Raw genomic sequence first — 19,303 nt, 5'->3', positions numbered from 1 at the left:
GGACCAAGGCCTTGCTCTTATCTATTGTTGCTGTTGTTATTATTGTTGTTTGCTTTTTAGGGCCACACCTGAGCCACGTGGAAGTCCCCAGGCCAGGGGTAGAATCGGCGCTGCAGCTGCCGGCCTACACCACAGCCACAGCACTGCAGGGTCCAACCTACGTCTGTGACCTACACCACAGCTCCCGGCAACACCAGATCCTTAACCCACTGAGCGAGGCCAGGGATGGAACCTGCATCCTCATGGGTCCTAAGGCAGGTTTGTTACTTCTGAGTCACAACGGGAACGCCCTGCTCTTATTTTTTAAAATGCTTTTTTTTCCCCCCCCGCCCCTTGGATCCACCTGCGGCATGTGGAAGTTTCCTGGCCAGGGATTTAACCAGTGCCCAGGCAGCAACCCAAGCCATTAGAGTGACAACCTGGGATCCTTAACCTGCTGAGCCACCAGGGAGCTCCTGAAGAAATTATTATGAAACTTCTTTAATTCCAAGCAGCTAAATTATGGAGACGTTTATTACACAACAACAGAAATTCACCGCTGGAAACACTATGTACTTTTAAGATAAAGTTTTCAAAATTCATGAAAAGTGTTTCTTTTTCTTTTTTCTTTCTTTCTCTCTCTCTTTCTTTCTTTCTTTCTTCTTTCTTTCTTTTTTTTTTTTTTTTAGGCTATGCCCACAGTACATGGAAGTTCCTGAGCCAGAGATCAAACCCACAGCACAGCTAGAACCAGAGCTGCCGCAGTGACAATGCCAGATCCTTAACCCACTGAGCCCTGAGGGAACTCCAAGTGTTTCTTTTTTTTAAATCAGGAGTGCCTGAATTAGTTATTTGGGGGAATTCTGGAAGGTTGAAAACATGGAGTCCACTGGTGGCATATGTCACTGCTGTGGCTCAGCTTCAATCCCTGGCCTGGGACTTCTGCAGGCTGCGGGCACAGCCAAAACACCCAAAGCGCCCACCGCCTTGAGCCTTCCCACCCAATAACACGGGACAGGTTTCCGGGGCATCCTCGGCCGGTGAGTCACGTTTCGCAGCGTCCTCCGTGCGGGTATCGCACACGCACAGGTTGCTTGCTTCTAGGAGCCGTGGTTTCTGCTGCTGAAGGGAAGGGATCCCTCCCTTCTTCCTCTGCATTTTCTGGTTATTTTCAGCATATTGGAAGCTGTCACGTTTGCATCGGGGATCACTTAGCCAGTCTCCCTCTTTTGCGCCTGGTCTTTTACTTTCATCGGTCTGCGTGGATTTTAGACAACACGTCAACTGCAAACAGTGACCGTTTCATCTTTTCCTTTTAGGTCCTCACGGCTCACTCCCTTTCCCGACTCTGGCACCGGCTCCCGCTGCCGGCCAGCCGTCTCACTGCAGTGACGATGCCCGCCTGCCGCTTGAACGTTGGGCGGCCCTTTGGACGACGTGTGCCGCGGGCCCTGCTCGCTCCGCAGCTCACGGAAAGGCCCAGGTCTTCCTACGTTCGTCTGTTTCCCAAGGTGGCCGACAGGCAGGCAGGGAATTTTTCGACGCCCAGGACAGAATCACGTGAGCTCCCTCCTCCTGCTACTGACAAGAGTTTTATCAGTAGATTTCCAAGCAGGACACGGTTTCCTCGTGTTTATATGCAACGTCCTGTATTCAGAACACACGCCTTGAGCACAGTATGTCTTCTGTGTCCTGTGCCCTCCTGGGCGCTGGGGACAGAAACGTGGCGAACAGGGTCCCCGCACCGCGGTCCCGGAGGCCAGAGCCCGCGGTGCTTCCTCCCAGGGCCGTCAAGTCTGCGGCTTGGCTGGACGTGCTTACTGCGCGTTCAGGGCATTCAACCCGTGCTTCACGCATCGCCCCTCCTTGGCTCTGGCCCCTCCTCGCCTTCCGCAGCACTGCTGTCCGGGGATGCTGGCTCCCTACGTACACGTGGCCGCTCTGGGCAGCGTGAACCTTGCCTGACTCGTCTCTGGCTGCGCCCGAAGTGTGCAGAAGTTCCCGGGGCTGGAATAGAACCTGCGCCACAGCAGTAAAAACACCACATCGTCAGCCCCTAGGCCACCAGGGACCACTTTAGAGTTTCCTTTGTTATTCGTGTCTTCAGGTGTTTGAAAACCAGTGTGAGAGTTCCTGGCGTGGATCAGTGGTAGCAAACCCAACTAGGATCCGTGAGGATGCAGGTTCGATCCCTGGCCTCGCTCAGTGGGTTAAGGATCTGGTGTCGCCATGAGCTGTGGTGTAGGTCAAAGAGGCGGCTCTGATCTGGCATTGCTGGGGCTGTGGTGTAGGCCGGCAGCTGGAGCTCCAGTTGGACCCCTAGCCAGGGAACTTCCATATGCCACGAGTGTGGCCCCAAAAAGCAAAAAAGAGAGAGAGAGAGAGAGAGAGAGAGAGAGAGAGGGAGAGAGAGGGAGAGAGAGAGAGAGAAGAAGAAAATCAGTTTGTAAGACAATCCAGATCATCAGGATTCAGGGACTTTGCTTTGCTCCCCATGCGGTGAGACCCCGTGGTAAAGGCACCCCCACCTGGTGCGTGGCGCTGGCCCCGGGGGCTCCATCCCGCCGGCTCTCTGGCGAGGACCCCCGTGCCCGCTCGGCTGCGCCGTGGGCCCGCTGGGTGGTCCTTCCAGCCTCTCGTCTTTCTCCCGCTTCGCGCCAGGCTCCCCGTCTCCCGGTCCCTCCGCCGCACGTCTAAACTCTGTTCTCCTCCGTTTATTTACCAGGAGCTCTTTTCATCTTCGCACGTTCCCTGGGAAAAGCGGACTCCTTTCTGTGCTATACGCAGGGGCAGGGGACGCTTGTCTCCCCCCCGCCCCCCGGGGACGTCTTTCTAACCTCCCGGGTTGGTGCTGCCTTGGCCGTCTCAGGGCCCCGCTCCGCGCTCCCGTGGGACGGGGACAGCGGTCTCTCTAAAGGGGCAGCTGTGATGCCGGCTACCACTCGGCCACCTGCTGTCCACCTTCCCGCTTCATTGCTCCCACCTCTCGGGGTCTCTGTCCCTGGGGCATCTGCTCCCCAGACAGGTTTCCCGCCCTGCTCAGGGGTGAGGGGGACAGGAGGTGTTGCTGAACCCCCTAGGTTCCAGCGGAAAGAAAAGGCGATTGCTGCTCTCCTCGCCGAGTTCAGCATCCACGTGCCCGCCCAGCCGGCCACACCCAGCGATGACTGTGCTGCTCAAGGCTACGCCTCTTTTTTCTTTGCTCTTTTGGTCACGTGATGCCTTTTTGCTGAGACTGGCATGTTTAAAGCACTGGGATGGTGCGTGTGGGATTTCTCATGGGATTGCTACAGATTTACGGCTTGGCTACTTCTTTCTGAACGCGACTGTGGGCTGCCCCCGAGCTTCCGGGTGCTGCACCCCACCCACAGCTCTGGCAGGGCTGGGCTTTCTTGGGCCACTGCAGGTGAGGGGAGGGCTGGGCGAACCACAGGAGAGGCCCCTGCAGCCAGCTACAGTTCCCTGGGGCCCCAGGTCTGCACCCAGGGACCCACCCGTGAGAGACCTGGCCCACCGCAGCCTGGCCTCATGTGTGCATTTAGTTTGAAATGGGGAGGAGACTGTAAAGGAAACGATATTTTAGAACCCGCGAATGTGCCCCCCCACATGAACAATGCCACGCCTGCTTCGGATCTTTTCCCCGAGAAATAAAACCTATTGATAAGGTCTGGAGCAAGGCTCCCGGTCCACCCCAGGCGCCGGGAGCCGGTTCGGTCCCTGCCTCAGACAGACGTGGGCAGTGACCACGAGCGGCACGGGGCTGCTCTTTGCTGGGAGTCCCCAGAGCGGCCAGGATGCTTTCCACCTGCTGTTCCCTTAGCTTCTGAGACTTTTCCGTGTGGATTCCCAGGGGCTCGTTCATGGGGTCACTGCCCTTCTGCTCTCGCCTGAAGCATCGGGCGCGTCATCTAACCACCCCCAGGCCCGGACCACCGGGCGCCTGCTGCCGGATGGACGAGGGGCGTTTCTCCCGCTCGGATCCCGCTCGGATCCCGCCCGGAGGCGGCGTGCCATGCCGCCCTCGCACCAGCAGGGGCGCCGACCCCGCTGCCGGCACCTAGGCCGCCCCTGGCCTTTCCTAGTTTTGTCAATTTAATTTCCTTTGTGTCCCTGACACCTCCTAGCATTTAGTTCTCTCTCCGGTCAGTCGGGGCTCTCCTTCGGCAAAAGGCCTGTAGCTTCTGGGCGCCGTCTGCCCCTTTCCCGCAGCCGGGAGTGCGTGGCCCGCTGGGCGCTCCGGCCGCACCCGGTGCTTCCTCGAGGGGAGGTCTGCACGGGACGGCCTGCGACTCCGTTTCGTACAACCTGCTGGCCCCAGCTGGCCCAGGCTGTGGTCTCCAGGCCAGACTGGCAGAGCCCTGCAGGACTGGCGGTTGGAGCACCAGAGCCATCGAGGCCCTGCACCGCCTCCCTCCCAGCCTTCAGGGACGCGCACCGGCGCCGGCTGTGCTCCAGGTCCCCTCCGCCTCCGCTGTACTTCGAGCTCACTGCTGTTTCCTTACAGCTCGGGACCAGCTCCCGCTCAGAGGCCCGCCCTTCTGTGCCAGGCCGACCTGGCTGGCTGCCGGGAAGCTTGCTGTCTGGGACTTGAAGGGGCTGGTTTTGCTTCTCCTCCACAGGCAGCTGTGCCTCAGCAGACAGTCTCTGGGTCCTCTTTTGGGGTGTGTCTTTTTAGGGCCGCACCCTCAGCATACGGAAGGTCCCGGGCTAGAGGCAGAACGGAGCTGCGGCTGCCCGCTTAAGCCACAGCCACACGGGATCCGAGCTGCACCTGCAGCTCGGGGTATCGCCAGCCCCTTAACCCACTGAGCGAGGACGGATCAAGTGCACGTCCTCACGGACACCCGTGTTGAGTCCTTAACCTGCTGAGGCACAACGGGAACTCCCCCCCCCCCCATTGTTTTTTTTAAACTGTGATAAAATACACATAACAAGATATACATTCAGTCATTTTTACACGCACAGCTCACTGGCCTAAGTGCTTCCACACTGTTGTGCAACCGTCACCGCTCTCAACTCCGAACTTTTCTTCTCCCCACACTGAGCCTCTGTCCCATGAAACTCTAACTCCCCATCCAGACACCACCGTTCTACTTCCTGTCTCGAAGGTGGACACTACCAGGGACCTCACGTAGTGGCCACATAGCGACTGTCCCTCTGGGTCTGGCTCAGCTCACTCAGCCCTCGTCCTCAGGCGCATCCGTGCTGCAGCAGGTGCCAGAACGTCCTTCCTCTTTAAGCTGGATGACACCCCGCTGTATGTTTTTCCCACATTCACCCGTCAGTGACATTTGCTTTGCATCCACCTTCTGGCGACCGTGAGCAGGGCTCCTGCAAACGTGGATGAGCAGGATTCTGGGTCCCTGCCTTTGCCTCTTGCAGACGTCTGGCCAGAATTAGAGCTGCTGGGGCTCGTGGCGGTGCTGTGCCTACGCCCCTGAGGACCTTCCGTCTTGCTCCCCGTGGCGACTGCACCATCTTACGTTCCCGCCAGCCGCAGACAAGAGTTCCGATTTCCCCACATCTTCACCTTGTTCTTTTTTTTAAATTATTGGTATTTGTCTTTTTAGGGCTGCATCCACGGCACATGGAAGTTCCCAGGCTAGGGGTCGAATTGGAGCTGCAGCTGCTGGTCTCCACCACAGCCACAGCAACACCAGATCCGAGCTGTGTCTGCAACCTGTTACACCACAGCTCACAGCAACGCTGGATCCTTAACCCACTGAGCGGGGCCAGGGATCAAAGCCAATTACTCGTGGATGCTAGTTGGCTTGGTTACATCTGAGCCACAATGGAACTGCCCCTTGGCATATGGAGTTCCTGGACCAGGGATCAGATCCATGCTGCAGTCTCAACCTAAGCCACAGCTGTGGCAATGCTGGATCCTTAACCCACTGGGCTGGGCTGGGGATCGAACCTGTGTCCCACTACTCCCAAGACGCCCTGATCCCGTTGCACCACGGAGAGACAAGTCCTTGGCCCGTTTTTTTCTCTTCAGGCCACACTTGCGGCATGTGGAACCGCAGCACACGGCAACAGCAGATCCTTAACCCACTGAACGAGGCCAGGGATCGAACCTGCAACCTCATAGATCCTAGCCAGGTTCTTTACCACTGAGCCACAACGGGGGTGCCCTTTGCCCACTTTTGAATCAAGTGATTGTTGCCATTGTTGCTTTCAGAGTTCTCTAGATACTCAGGGCATTAATCCCTTAGCGGATATGGAATTCGCAAGGACAGCTGAATCGTGGACCACATGGGTGTGAACTGCATGCACCTGCTTCTAGAAGGATTTTTAAAAAATACCCACGTGTTGGGAGTTCCCGTCGTGGCGCAGTGGTTAAGGAATCCGACTAGGAACCATGAGGTTGAGGGTTCGGTCCCTGGCCTCGCTCAGTGGGTTAAGGATCCGGCGTTGCCGTGCGCTGTGGTGTAGGCTGCAGACGCGGCTGAGATCCCGCGTTGCTGTGGCCCTGGCGTAGGCCGGTGGCTGCAGCTCCGATTCGACCCCTAGCCTGGGAACCTCCACATGCCGCGGGTGCGGCCCTAGAAAAGACAAAAAGACAAAAATATAAAAATTAAGAAAAAAACGTGTGCTATAATACTTCACGGTCTGTGCTGCTTGAGCTTTTGCACGTGGAACTTTGGATGCAGAGGTTCAAACTCTAAAGTTTTGCTCAGATTTCTGACGACTGGGGGGTCAGCACCCCAAGCCTCGCAGTTACGTTCTCCCCCGTTCCACAGGTTGACTGTCCCCTCTGTTGATACCGTCTTTTGACGACCAAATTTTTAAATTTCGATCAAGTCCCCTTTACTTTGACTCCTGTCACCTGTACCACTGGTGTCACACCCAAGAAATCATTGCCAAACCCAACGTCACAAAGTTTCCCCCGGTTTTCTTCAAGAAGTTTCACCGTTTTCGCGCGAAGGTGTATGCCTTTGATCCGTCTCGAGGGAACTGTTGTCCTCGGCTTCAGGCGAGAGCCCGACTCCACCCCTTGGCTTGGAGACAGCCCGTGTTCCCAGCACCACGTATCTGGACTCTGCCTGCTGCCACTCGAGAGTCTGGGCAACCGTGTCCGTTATTTTGACTTTGCTCGTGGTGTGTATTTTGCCCGGATGAGAGTTTGTTTTCCACGTGGTTGAACGTGTCCATCTTTGCTTCTACAGCTTCTGGACTCTGAAGCGTGGTTCCAAAGGCCGCCACTTCCCCACCGTCACAAAGGGATCTGCCCGGAGTTCCTAGTCCTCTTGTGGTTTTCTTTTTCTTCGCTCAATGCGAGGGACGGCGTCCAGACAGCTCCCAGTGTCCCAGCACAACTCATCACCCCGTCTACGCTTCCTCCGCGATCCGAGATGCCGTCGAAGCCTGCACGCAGTGCCCGTGGGCATCTGGGTCAGTTTCTAGGTCCCCATTCGGTGCTGCTGCGCAGGCGTCACGTGACAGGGCCCCGTCGCATTGATGACGGACGAGTTTGACATGAAGTCATAGCTGCTAGAGCCGGACCTATTCTCGCTTATTTCTCCACCTGACCATTTGCCAAGTCGAAAAAGGAAGACGAGCGTTTAGTGTCTTCATTGCGACGTCACTGGGTTGGGACAGGCCTGGGACAACCCTCTCCGCCGGCGGGTCTCCCTCTCCAAGAGCACGCGGTCTCTCCCACTGCCAAGTTTCCCGCTAACACCTCGGGGTGTCCTAAAGTTTCTCTCAGGTTTCCATGAGTCCTGCTAGGTTTCTTCCTGTTGTTGAACGTGCCTTTCGGAGTCTCCCTGTGGCTCTGTGAGTGAAGGCTCAGGCGTTTTTACTGCAGCAGGTTGGGTCACTGCTGTGGGAGGGGTCTGATCCCTGGTCCTGGTCCGGGAACTTCTGAATGCCGCAAGTACAGTCGACAGAAAAAAAAAAAGAAAAAAGAAAGAAAACAACAAACAAGTGTGCCTTCTCCACTCGCCTGTCCTCTGCATCAGTTGATTACATCCGTAGCGGCTACAGGTTTCTGAATGGTTGTCTGTACCCTCTGCCTGGCCCCGTCTCTGCACTGACCTGGCACGGTCACGTGCCTCCCGTGGTGCCCGCATCGCCGCCTCCCCAGGGCTCCCTTCCGGGTCCCTGTCGTTTGGCTGCAGGGCCAATCCTTCTGAGATGGCGCAGGTCACCCTGGGCGCGGCCACACCCCCCACCGCTGCCCTGCTCTGCCAGGCCTGTGCTCCCTCTGATGCCCCTTTTCCGAGGTGTTTCCCGCTCCTTCGCGAGAGGTCTCCTTCAGATGTCCGGCGCCCTGCACTGTTAATTCACATTTGAAGTGGGGATTAGGACGCAGCGAGCAGCAGCACCGGGGACCGGGGCTCAGGAGCCAGGGCAGCTTCGCCCACCGGCATGGGGCCGGCCCCTCCTGCCCAACTCCGTCCTGTGGTTCTTGCCTTCTTCGGCGCCCTCTGTGGCCGTTCCAGCAGGACAGGTCGCGGGCAGAAGGGCACGGGCTCGCCCAGCCTTCCGCAGAGGCCTGTCGGGAGGGGTCTCCTCAGACCTGATGTGGCTGCCCTTCTGGGGGCCGCCGCAGAGGAGGGCGGCGTCCACGGGGCTTGGGCCGGGAAGGGACAGGGGCGAAGGGAACAGTGCCGCTGACTCGTGTCGCCCAGGCTGGTCCCTGAAGGACGAGGCCTGACAAGGGGCCAGAGTGAGACCCGGAGGATGATCCCACGCCACGGGGAAAGACTCCCTGCGGGACAGCCGGGGAGCGCCGCCTGCTGTGTACCTCAAGGCCGCAGCAAGCGGCTGACACTGCCCCAGGGGCTGCAGCCCCGAGGGGGAAGAGGTGGGAGGACACCAGAGGGGCGACCAGGGTGTGGGGAGCCCCCTCACCCCCACCCCAGGCAGGGACGCCCCGGCCCCAGGAGCCTGCAGAGATGGGGCCGGGCCTGGGCCCTCGCCGTGCAGCTTCCCGCTGGCGCGCCTTTCCTGCTCTGCTGCCTCCCACCTGCCCCCCATCTCCCGCCACCCCCGACCTACAGCCACCCACCCACCCACCACTCAGAACTGCAGACACAGCAGGTGGCCCCTGCCTGAGGGCTGCCAGGCCAGGCGGGATGTCCCCAGGTCCCGCGCCCTCCGGAGTGGCTCCTGCCCGTGACAGCCCAACAGGCAGCTCGCTGGTGCTTTATATCCTGGACGACCTGTCCCGGGATGCCGGCCTCACGAAAGCCGACGGTCTGCTCGCTTGGTCCCCCAGCACCCCCAAAGGTGCCCCACAGGCATTCGGGCGGGGGCGCGGCTGGTGGGGTGCACGGAGCCCGCGCTTTCCCCCGCCACCTCTTACTCTCAACCTGCCATCACGCGTGTGCGCACACCGAACACTCGGCTGGCCACAGCCCAGCTCCATCTGGCCAGGCCCTGACCCCCGCCCCCCAGGGAGCCTTTGCCCAGGAAGCATCCCTGGGGCAACAGCAGCTGTATCCCGTCTGCTCACGGCTGCGCAGCAGCGGGGCAGCTGCCCACATGCTCACTGGGGGGAGACGGTGGTGCCTCCAGATTGGAGCTGTCACGCAGCAGAGCTCCAGGAGTCTTTGGTCATGACCTCTGGTGACAAATTCCTCCTGCTGACTGACTACTCACCTACCTGGTCAGGAGGATGGTCCCTGCCGTGGGGGCAGAGCTCCCCTGCCTGGGCTCCCCCAGCTTGGTGCCGCCTGGGGTTGGGGTGGCCACAGTGGTGGGAGGCAGGAGGGGTGCACACCCACCTTGGTTTCCACTCGGGGCTCTAGGGAGGAGAATGCTGACGCTCTGTGGTCCTCGCCTCAGCACCTGCTTCTTACCCAAGGCCATTCGGCACCTCCGCCAGCTTGAGAGGCCCCATCTCCACCCACACACACCCCCCAAGCCAGTGCTGGGGGTTCCAGGGGTGCAGAGGCCACGGCTTCCTTCAGCTTACCCAGTCCTGAGTCTGCAGCATGTGCTGACTGCCGCTCTGGGCACTGGGCTGGCCCCAGGCCATCGCTGGGCTTGGCGGGGCAGAGGGCTGCCCGTTCACTTCAGGCAGCCGCGACTCTGGCTTCTTCCCCTTGAGGGCCTTAAACCAGGGCTTCACGCCATCCATGTCCAGCCCCTTGGGCTGTTCAGCTGCACCTCTGGGGCTCTGGGGGGAGGGCCCCACCTACCTGGGCCCCTCAGGCAGAGGGAAGCCGCGTCAGGGTCTGCTGGGCTCATCTTCCAGCCACTGGCTAGACAGTGCTGGGTGGACCTCAGCCAGTGAGCCCCAAAAGGTCCCCCACACTGGGTGGCCTGGGTCTCCCAGCTCCTGCGGCTGGTTTTCACGACATGGTCACCCCAGGCTGGAGCAGCTGCAGCAGCCCCCTGCCCTCCCGCAGCCTCCCCCAGGGAAGCCCCCTCTCCCACCATGGCTCCAGATCCTTGGCTTCCCCCTCCGAGGCTCTGGGGTGACTTCTCAGGAAGAATGACCAGGCCACCAAGAGAGAAAGGAGGCACTGCCCGCCTCCCTCCTCCAGACCCTTGTGACCTCACCTCTACGCCACCCCAAGCCACACCCCGAAGCCGGGCTCCGCGCACCACCCCGCCCGCAGGTCCACGCGAGGAGGCCGCAGCCGCCCCTCTCCACTCCATGGGGCCGGGAGAAGTCCGCTGGCGGGTGGCAGCGCCGGGGTCGGGGGGAAGCACAGTGGAGGGTCAAGCGGAGGAAACTGCTGAGGGTGCAGCGGTCAGCGGGGGCGGGGCGGGATGCACTGGGGGTACGGAGGCGGCGGGCAGGTGGGGTACACAAGGAGTCTGAAGCGAAGGAGGTGCGGTACACTAGGGTACCGGGCGGCGGGGAGGGGAGAGCGGGGCACACCCGCGAAGGACATGGCGGGGTGAGGTACGCTGGGGCTGGAGCCAGGGGCGCGGGAGCAGAGGTGGGCACGGACGGGACCCGGCCGGAGGGAGGGGTACCCTGGATCGAGAGGAGGGGGCGGGGCGGGCCCATCGCGGTGGGCGGGACTTCCGCTTCTGCAGGGCCCGCCGCTTCCGCTTCCGGCCCGCGTTGCGCCTGCGTCCGGGCTCGACGGTCAGGCGCGCCCGAGGTTCCGCTCGCCACGCGGACGCGGCCCCGCCCGGGGCCCGCGGCTCGGCCCCGCCGGCCCCGCACCCCGCTCCCCTTCCAGCCCCGGGTCCAGACTCCGCGGCCGCCGGGGGCGGGGGGGGGGGCGGGCCTCGCCGCGCAGACCACGCCCCCAGCCGGGCGCGCCGCGACCCCCGGCCCCTCGGGTGTGCGCCTGCCCGCGGCGCGCGGGCGCCGGGCTGGGGACGGCAGCGGCCGGGCAGGAATCACACACAGGCGGGGAGGACCTGGAGGCGTGCTCCCGGTTTTATTAGTCTCGCATCAGCACCTTAAATAGTCCACGTGGTCACATACGGGACGGGTTAGACTCTTGTTTCCCAAAAGGCTATTTACATTAATCTTGTTTTCCATTAAAAAAAAAACCAAACTAGCAACACGTACATCCTAGGAACCAAGCAACGCGCAGACCCGCGTGGGGGCTGCAGGACGGAACAGTGGCCCCCCTTGGCCTGCAGGGTCAGACCCTCGGGGAGGGCGCCCCAAGCCCAGCCCTGGCCCCTGCCAGGCCCTTGTCTTCCCACCTCACTGGAGGACAGGACAGGACAGGACAGGTCGTGAGAAGGGGGCAGAGGGACAGGCGTGGGGCTCAGGAAACTGGCCTTTGGAAGCGCGTGGCGCGGTCTTGTCGTGGGGAGTCTGTTCGGGGACAAAGGCCAGTCGGGTCTTCCTCTCGGACTGAGAGGCGGCTCTGGTCCCGCCAGCCTTGCCAGAGGCCTTCGGCTCTGGACCGAGGCCATCCCTGCACAGAGCTGTGGCCGTGACACTGACTCAGGACACTGGCCTGCATGCCCTGAGGAGACGGTGGCCCAGGGGACCAACACGAGGGAGGAGGAAGCAGTGGCCCAGGTACCGGGCAAGCTGGCCTCCATCTGGCCTGAGCAAGGGCAGGGCCTGCCCACACTGTGCCGCCAGGCCCACAAGGAGCCTGGCCTTGCCTGAAGGTGACTGATGGCTTAACCTTTGAGTCCCAGTTGCCTCTGGTCACTCACTGGGCTGAGACCCCGGCTGTGAGGGGGCTGCTCCTGTCCTGTGGGGCCACGTCTGGGGCCCACATACCTCACGTGTGCCCCACGCCACCCTCCCTGTGCTCATGGCTGCCCTGGCTCAGTCACAGACAGCTTTGGCTTGTGTGTCATCGTCCTCTGAGAGACAAAGTGCTCTTACACGAACCCTCAGAACAGCTCCATGAGGTAGGCGGGGCAGGCGAGACCATCCCCGTTCAGCTGATGGGGACACTGAGGCACCAGCGGGAGCTGGGGTGGCCGGGGCCGGTGGCACGAGCTCCCGGTCCAGGAGCAGTGCGGCGGGCGGGCCCCGGAGCAGAGGGGCGGGCGTCTTCGCCTCGTGGGCACAGGGGCACAGACGAGAAGCCGGGGAGCGGGGAGGAGGGCAGCTCCCAGCCACGGTGGACAGGACAGCCCCACTTTGGCCCCTTCCTCTAATGAAAACTAGCTCTGCAGCCGGAGGGCCCGGCATGGGCGTCTCAACCAGAGCTTCTTCCCGCTGTGCGTGACCTTTGGAAAGGAAACGAGCTCTGACACGGCCCTGAGCCCAGCAGCGGGAGTGAGGGTGGGGAGGCTCCAGGTCCCGAGGCGGCCGCTTCTGAGCGCAGCAGCCACGGGGGACCCGCCCAGGCCGCCCCCGAGGCGGTGGCCTCAGCGCCTTGCAGCCTTGCCCAGAGCTTCCCAGGGAGGGGCAGGAGCCCTGGTCCCAGGTCACATGCAAATCCTTTCTGCCACTGGGACCCAGTGTCTCGGGCACTCAGACTTTGTGTAGCCGCCTGGGGGAGGAGGTAAGCAGCTAGGTCACAGGCAAGAGAGATGGGCTATCTTTCAGCCCCGAGTGGGACTCCGCTGTGCCACGGGCTGTTGGCGAGGCCCGTCCTCCAGAGGAACCGGAAAGGCCTGCAGCCGGTGCTGCGTCTGGCACTGTTTTTCTGAGTGCAGCCTGGGGGGCTCACAGCCCCATGGGGGGGTCCCCGTGTCCTATGGCCACAGCTGACAAGGGGGAGGAGCTGGCAGGCTCTTCCTGCGGAGTCTTGGAGTGCAGGGCTGTTGGGGAGCAGGGGCACTGGGCAGGACCCTGGGTCAGGATGCCCCTCTCCTGCTGCCTGGGGAGGTGGCGCGCACAGCTGTCCCCACATGGGCCCCAAACCCAAAACCTCTCTCTGAGGAGCTTGGCTTAGAGAGGCGAGGTCCTGGCCCGTGAGGTGCCAGGCTGCGCACACCCACGGCCCCGGTGGAGCGCCTATGGTCTGGCCACGTTAGTGTGGCAGGTGACACACTTGGTTGCCAGGCTCGGAGGCCTCCCAGCCAGCAGGCAGGCCGGGGTGGGGGCAGCTGCGGAGGCCCACTGGGCTGGCCCAGTGTGGGGTGGGGACGCCTGGCAGCACAGCGGTGCTTACAGGACACGGCGGGAGCGAGCCACTGGGGCGAGGCGGGGGTTGCGGGGCTGGGATGCGGGGCAGCACTGCTGGCTCGGCCGCAGCCCTGAGGCGCTGCTGGGACTTCAGAAGAGCAATGTCTGTTTGGCAGCTACATTATAACATGTATTTAAAAGCATTAGAAATATCCGCTCCTATAAAGCCTCCACTGCCCCACGAGGCTGGAGTTTATTGGGAACCACGAGAGGGCGGAGCTGGGGCCCAGGGCTGGGCTGACTGGCCTCTGTGTTCTGCTCAGGACGCCCCCAGCAGAAGGCTGGCCTCGGGCCTCGGGGCCCCCGGCTCGGTGCCTGGGGGCCCGCGTGGCTGTGCGCCTGACCCCAGCTCCCCGAGGAAGCAGGGAGCTCTCAGGACAGGAGGCGAAGGCGAGAACCCATCTTGGGGGGCTGGCGCGGGGTCCTGAGGCCGAAACACGCCTTCCATGATTCTCAAGCCCCCCCCTCTGACACTGTCCCCCTGACCCCCAGCCCTGCCCGACACTCTGGTTAATAAGCGGAGCCGTCACGGGCCCGGGGGCAGCTGCCCCGTTCGTTTCCAGGTCGCCGGCGTGTTCATACTTAAGACTGTCTCTGCGTGTGCGAGGGTCTGTCTCCGCGTGAACGGAAACGTTAACCAGGAAGCAGCTGAGCCCTCGCGGCGCCCGGTCCCGGTCGCCGCGGGGCTGCAGGGCGGGGAGCTGGCGAGGCCGTGCCGGCGGCGGGGCTAGAAGGGGGACTTGGAGTGCCCGAAGACGCAGATGGGAAAGTGCTTGACGTGGGAGGACCACTGGGCCGCCAGCTGGAAGAACTTGACGTCGTTCCACTCCACCCCGTCGATGAGGACTGTGGGGACAAGACCGCCTGACCCCGCCGCCCACCAGGCCCGGAGCAGAGCCGGGCTGGCGGGGGCCCCGGGGAGGCGGGCCGGGAGGGCCCAGCCCAGCCTGCTGACCCGGCCGCCGGCCCTTCCCGCGGCGGCCAGCCTCTCCCCGGCCTTGGGGCAGCTGCGTGTCCACACCCCCGCCCCGCCGCCCCGTGCCAGCCGGGGTCTGCCAACCAGCTTGAAACCAGAAAGTCAACCCAGGAGGGCTGGGGTGCTTCCCGCCCACTGCGGTCGGCAGGCAGCCTTGAGCTCGTGAAAGAGAAGTCTTCAGAGCCCCACCTTCCGAATGGGTCAGTTGCAGGGTATCCTCTAGAAAAAGTCTGAGATACGTAAATTTCTTAAGAAAGCAGAAAGGGAGTTCTCTGGTGGCCTGCTGGGTTAAGGGTTTGGCATGGTCACCTCTGTGGCGCGGGCTCGAGCCCTAGCCCGGGAACTTGCTCGTGCCTCAGGCACGTTCCCAAAGAAAGAGCGGAAAGGACTGAGACATCGCTTCTCGGAACGTGAAGAGCTGTCCTGAGCACACGAGGGGCCGCCTCCCAGTGAGCTCAAACGAGGGAACGCGCTCTGCGGCAGGACCACAGCTTCGCAAGAGCAGCGGTCCCTGGCTTCGGCCTCGCTTCTTATGGGACCGGCCTGGACCCGCCCCCCGGGGCCCCGGAGCTCACCCCGCAGCATGTTCTGCTGGTGCTTGGCCGTGCAGATCAGGCGGCTGATGCCCTCGATGCACTGGCTTTTGGGCTCGGTGTCCTTGTCCTTGGCTTTCTTGGGCAGGAACATCACTAGGGAAAAGGGGCCAGGCTGTCCTCCCACCGCTCCTCCAGGGCCAGGGGCCAGCGGGCTCACCCCGGCCCCGGACCCCCGCCCGCCCACCCGCCCGCCCACCAGGTCGCCTCGCTCGGGCTCCAGTCGGAGGCCGCCCCCAGGCCCGGCGCGGCTGCCCCTCCGTGTGCCCGTCGGCCGGCCCACCTCCCCCACCTCACCCTTCTTGTTCTTCTCCTTGGTGACCACGGTCATGGACATGGTGGGCGTGGCCGCGGCCTCGCCGCTGCTGGGCAGCCTGCTGACCTGGAGAGACCGGAAGGTGCACTTGAGTGTGTTTTTGGTGGTGGGTGGGTCCTTCTTCTCCGCGTCTCTCTTCCTGTCTGCGGGCTGGGCTGCCGTCCAGTAATCCACCTGCAGCCCCATCAGCTCGGCGCCGACGCCCTGGCTGTGAAAGACGAGGGAGGCTCACCCCTCCGTCCTCAGCAGGTGATCAGCATCCCGGAGGCGGGCACAGGGAGGGGGTGCCCGCCTGCAGCGGCTGACCAGCAGAGGGAACCCCAACCTGCAGCCCGCCGGGGGCCGCACGGGTCTCCTGGGACAGCCCGGCCTGCGCGCGGCCCTGGCGTCGTCACGGTGCTGGGCTCGTCCAGGAGTGTCCGGGCCCGGGGCCCGCCCCGCTGCCGCTGGCGTCTGGAGGGCCAGCTCAACCACCCCTTGAGGCACGGCCCCTGACCGTGCGGCCGTCCTATCTGGGCTGGTTCTGCTTGTGTGCGCCCACAGGTGGCCGAGGGACTGCTGGCCACGCCACCCACCTCTCACCTACTCGCAGCCGCGTCCCCCAAACCCGCCATGTGCGGAGCACCCCCCTCACAGACGCTGGCTTCTGTCCCCAGGAAGGCCGGGGCCGGGCCCTGGTCACCCCCGGGCACTGGGCGGTCTGGCGCCCCCACCCCTCAGGCCGGGCATCTCCATCTGAGGGTGCCCCGAGGCCTTCTGTCTGACCCTCTGCTCCCTGGCTCCCGGGTCCCAGGACGTGAGGGACCCTGGCCGTCTTCAGCCCAGCCTCTGCCGCACGGGGGTGGGTGCCGTGAGCGGGTGGGGGGCAGACGGCGCGCACGGCTGCGTTTACCTGGGGGAGGACAGGCCCCCGCTCACGGACGGGGAGGACGGCGGGGTGGGGGAGGCCTCCTTGGCCGCAGGAGACGTGGACGGCGGGGTGGACGAGAGCACACAGGAGCCGGAGGGGGCCGCGTCGTCTGAGTCGCCTGGGGAAGGAGTCGGGAGGAGCTTAGCACCCCGTGGGCCTGCCCCGCAGCCCCAGGCCCTCTGAGGCCGAGGCGGCCGTGCGCTGCAGGGCGAGTGCGGGGGCAGGGCCGGCCCCTCGGGGAACAGAAGCCCCAGGGAGAGGTCCTGCTCACGCCCGCCCTCCCTCCAGCCCCAGGTTACCTGATGTGGCCGAAGCTGGTTCCACTATCCCAACCTTCACGACCTGGAAGGCAACAGGCTGCTGCGGGCGGGAGCGTGGGGCTGGGCCGCCACCCCCCCACCCCCCACCCCCGGGCTCCAGACCCGCTTCCTGCTCCTGCCGTCTGCGCCCCCTACCCCCCACCCCCCCGGGGCTCCTGGGGCCAAGCGGGGTCCCAGCCCCTCCTGTCCTTGGGGCAGAGCTGGGCTCAGGGAGCCACTGCCTGGCTGCTCAGCCGCAGCACAGGTCACAGTGAGGGACCCCCTGCAGGTGGCCTGGGAGACACCCTTCAGCGGCAGCGCTCTGGCCACGCCGCGCTCCCAGAACGAAGGCACAGGCCCACAGCTGCCAGCTCTGTGGCCAGGGGTCAGGACACGGGGGCCTCGCCAGGGTTGGGGGGCACCCTCTCCCATGGCCCAACCTCTCGGGTCCCACTCTGGAGCCCTGCCAGCTGGGAGCCTCTGTCACTGGCCCTGTGTGGACCCCGTGAGAGAGGGGGGTCCCAGACACTGGAGCGGGGGGAGCCCTGTCCAGCAGGGCGGGAAGTGCCTGGACCACACCAGGCGGGTGCCACGCCGACCCTGCGAGGCTGAGGGGGTCCTAGACCCATGGAGACAGGGTGGAGGCAGTGTCAGGTTAAAGAAAATCACAACCACGAGCCCCGCCTCATGCACGCGCGGTGGCGCCTCAAGGGCAGCCAAGGGCACAGGGCCCTCCCGTCACCGGGGCAGCTTCCACAGGACGGGCTGCTCCAGGCTGGCTCTCTCGGCAAGGCCAGCAGCCACCTGGACGCCTGACCAGGGTAAACCGAGGCCCGGAGGCCCTGCCCCGCCCGTGGCCCTGCCTACCAAGCGGCTGCGTGGCTCTCACAGCAGACGCCTGCGCTGGAGACCACAGGGGACGGGGCTGTGGGAACTGGGCCGGCGGCGGGGAGCAGCCCGGACTCCTCAGGGCGGGAAAAGCAAAACCTCCCAACAGACAGGCCACGACCTGGCCAAGCAGGCCTGCCCTGCAGGTCCTGAGGGACAGAGGTGGCCCTCTGACCCATGCGGTGGGGCCTGTCCCAACAGCCGAGTCTGACACTGGCCGCGAGGCCCAGGGCAGTGCTGAGAACTGGACCCCTCGGCCCGGGGGGCTGCCAGCTGCGCAGACGCCAGCAGCACTCATCCCACTCGGCACACGAGAGGCGGCCCTCAACTCAAACTGGTGAAGGAAGTTCTGGAATGTGCCGCGTGAACGCAAAAAGAGACTGCTTATAAAAGACCTTTTTTGCCACAAGAGGCAGGACCGGGCTGGGCAAAGCAACGGCCCACGCGGGAAGTACTCACCCCGACAAAGGGAATGAACTTCTGAGAGGACTCCTCGTCCGGGCTGAGACAAGGAAAACAGAGTTACCCTCTCCCCAAGGACGGGCGCCGGCCCCACCCCGCCTGCAGGGCCTGGAGGGCCCTCTGTCCGCAGGTCCCTTCCGACACACGGGAAGGCAGACGCGTCTCTGGACCTGAGGCCCAGAGGCCCGTGGGGCAGCTCAGAGGGGAAAGGTGGAGCCTGCAGCCTCGCCGAGGTCCAGGCAAGGTTGCCGTCCTGCAGCCCGCTGCCCAGAGGCCTTTGTGCCAGCCCCGCGGCTGGCCTTCCCCACTCGGCCCCAAGAGAGGGTGGTACCCCAGGGTGCCCAGGCACAGCTGGGCCTCCTCCCAAGCCAGACCACGAAGACTTTTTTCCCAGATGGTCCGGGTACAGCTGCTGCCCCTGGGGGCCTCGGTGATGGGTGCGCATGCCACGCTGGAGCAGAACGATGCCCAGAGAGCAGCCCGAGGTGAGACGCAGTGCCCTGGGCCAAGCTGCTGCGGGGAGCTCAGCAGCTCGGTGTGACTTTCGGCGGGACCTCAGCCTCGACGGCACCGCTGGTCACAGCCTGTCCAGTGTCGGCATCTCCCCTCCTCCTCCTCCGAGGCCAGGGCTGGCCAGGCTGCCCACTGCTGTCCCCCTTGGCCTGGGCTGTGGTCCAGGGCTCGCCCTCGGGACTCGAGAAGGAGGCTCCATCAGCAGCAGGAAGAGCGCCTCCATCTGGGCCTTCCGGTCAGTTCTCGGGGCAGGGCCGGTCTTGGGCCATCTCCCCCTTGCCCCCACCTCAGGGAAAAGAGGTGTCTCCTTGGCTGGTGGCGTCCATGCAGCCGAGGGCCTGCTCTCTGAGCCATTTTCTCAGCTCTGCTTCTGACTCATCTCCCCAGACAGAGCGGCTCTCGGCAGGCGCCCACTCACGTGCAGGCCATGCACGTCAGGGGCCCGGGGTGTCGCTCGGGGAGAAGTCTCTGGCCCAGCGGGGCTCCCAGGCACCAGCTCTCGGGAACAGGAGCCTCGTAAGCGGCCCTGCCCTCGCTGCCCCGCGGGTTGCAAGGCCCGCGCCCCATGAAGTGTGGCCCCAGTGGGACATGGGGCCCTGGCCCGGGGCCAGCGTAGACTGCAGTCCCCGCACGGGACTCCTGGGCCTGGCAGGACCGTCTCCCCCGGGCGCCACCTGGACACGGGGACCCACGACCTCTGCCCCAGCCCCGCCCCTCCTCCCCGCAAGGACCATCTTTGGATGAAAGAACCTGCAGGTTCTTTCCACGGAAAATCCCGGCTCTTCTTCTTTTCTAAGGGGACACAGTTGAAAGAGGAGACGCCTCCTTATTTCACTTCAAAC

General features: G+C 63.6%; 1 protein-coding gene across 6 annotated transcripts in view; it reads right to left on the bottom strand.

The window, feature by feature from the left end:
- Positions 1–13,612: 13,612 nt before the first annotated feature.
- PACS2 (phosphofurin acidic cluster sorting protein 2) overlaps positions 13,613–19,303 on the bottom strand; it is a 55,866-nt gene continuing 50,175 nt past the window's right edge. For 2 of the 6 annotated variants that reach the window (XM_047795135.1, XM_047795136.1), the window contains exons 19-24: positions 17,946–17,988; positions 16,599–16,641; positions 16,282–16,417; positions 15,371–15,597; positions 15,056–15,169; positions 13,613–14,350 (exon numbers count right to left, since the gene is read on the bottom strand). In XM_047795135.1, coding sequence (XP_047651091.1) covers positions 13,648–14,350; positions 15,056–15,169; positions 15,371–15,597; positions 16,282–16,417; positions 16,599–16,641; positions 17,946–17,988 — 1,266 coding nt within the window. In that variant the 3' untranslated portion in view covers positions 13,613–13,647. Of the gene's footprint in view, positions 14,351–15,055; positions 15,170–15,370; positions 15,598–16,281; positions 16,418–16,598; positions 16,642–17,945; positions 17,989–19,303 lie in introns of those variants that run through there. The other 4 variants (XM_047795138.1, XM_047795139.1, XM_047795140.1 and 1 more) reach the window with 3 other exon arrangements.

Source organism: Phacochoerus africanus, chromosome 9 (assembly GCF_016906955.1).
Source record: "Phacochoerus africanus isolate WHEZ1 chromosome 9, ROS_Pafr_v1, whole genome shotgun sequence".
Classification (NCBI taxonomy): Eukaryota; Metazoa; Chordata; class Mammalia; order Artiodactyla; family Suidae; genus Phacochoerus; species Phacochoerus africanus.
Note: the sequence above shows the minus strand (reverse complement) of the source record. Positions and strands in the feature narration are given on the sequence as shown.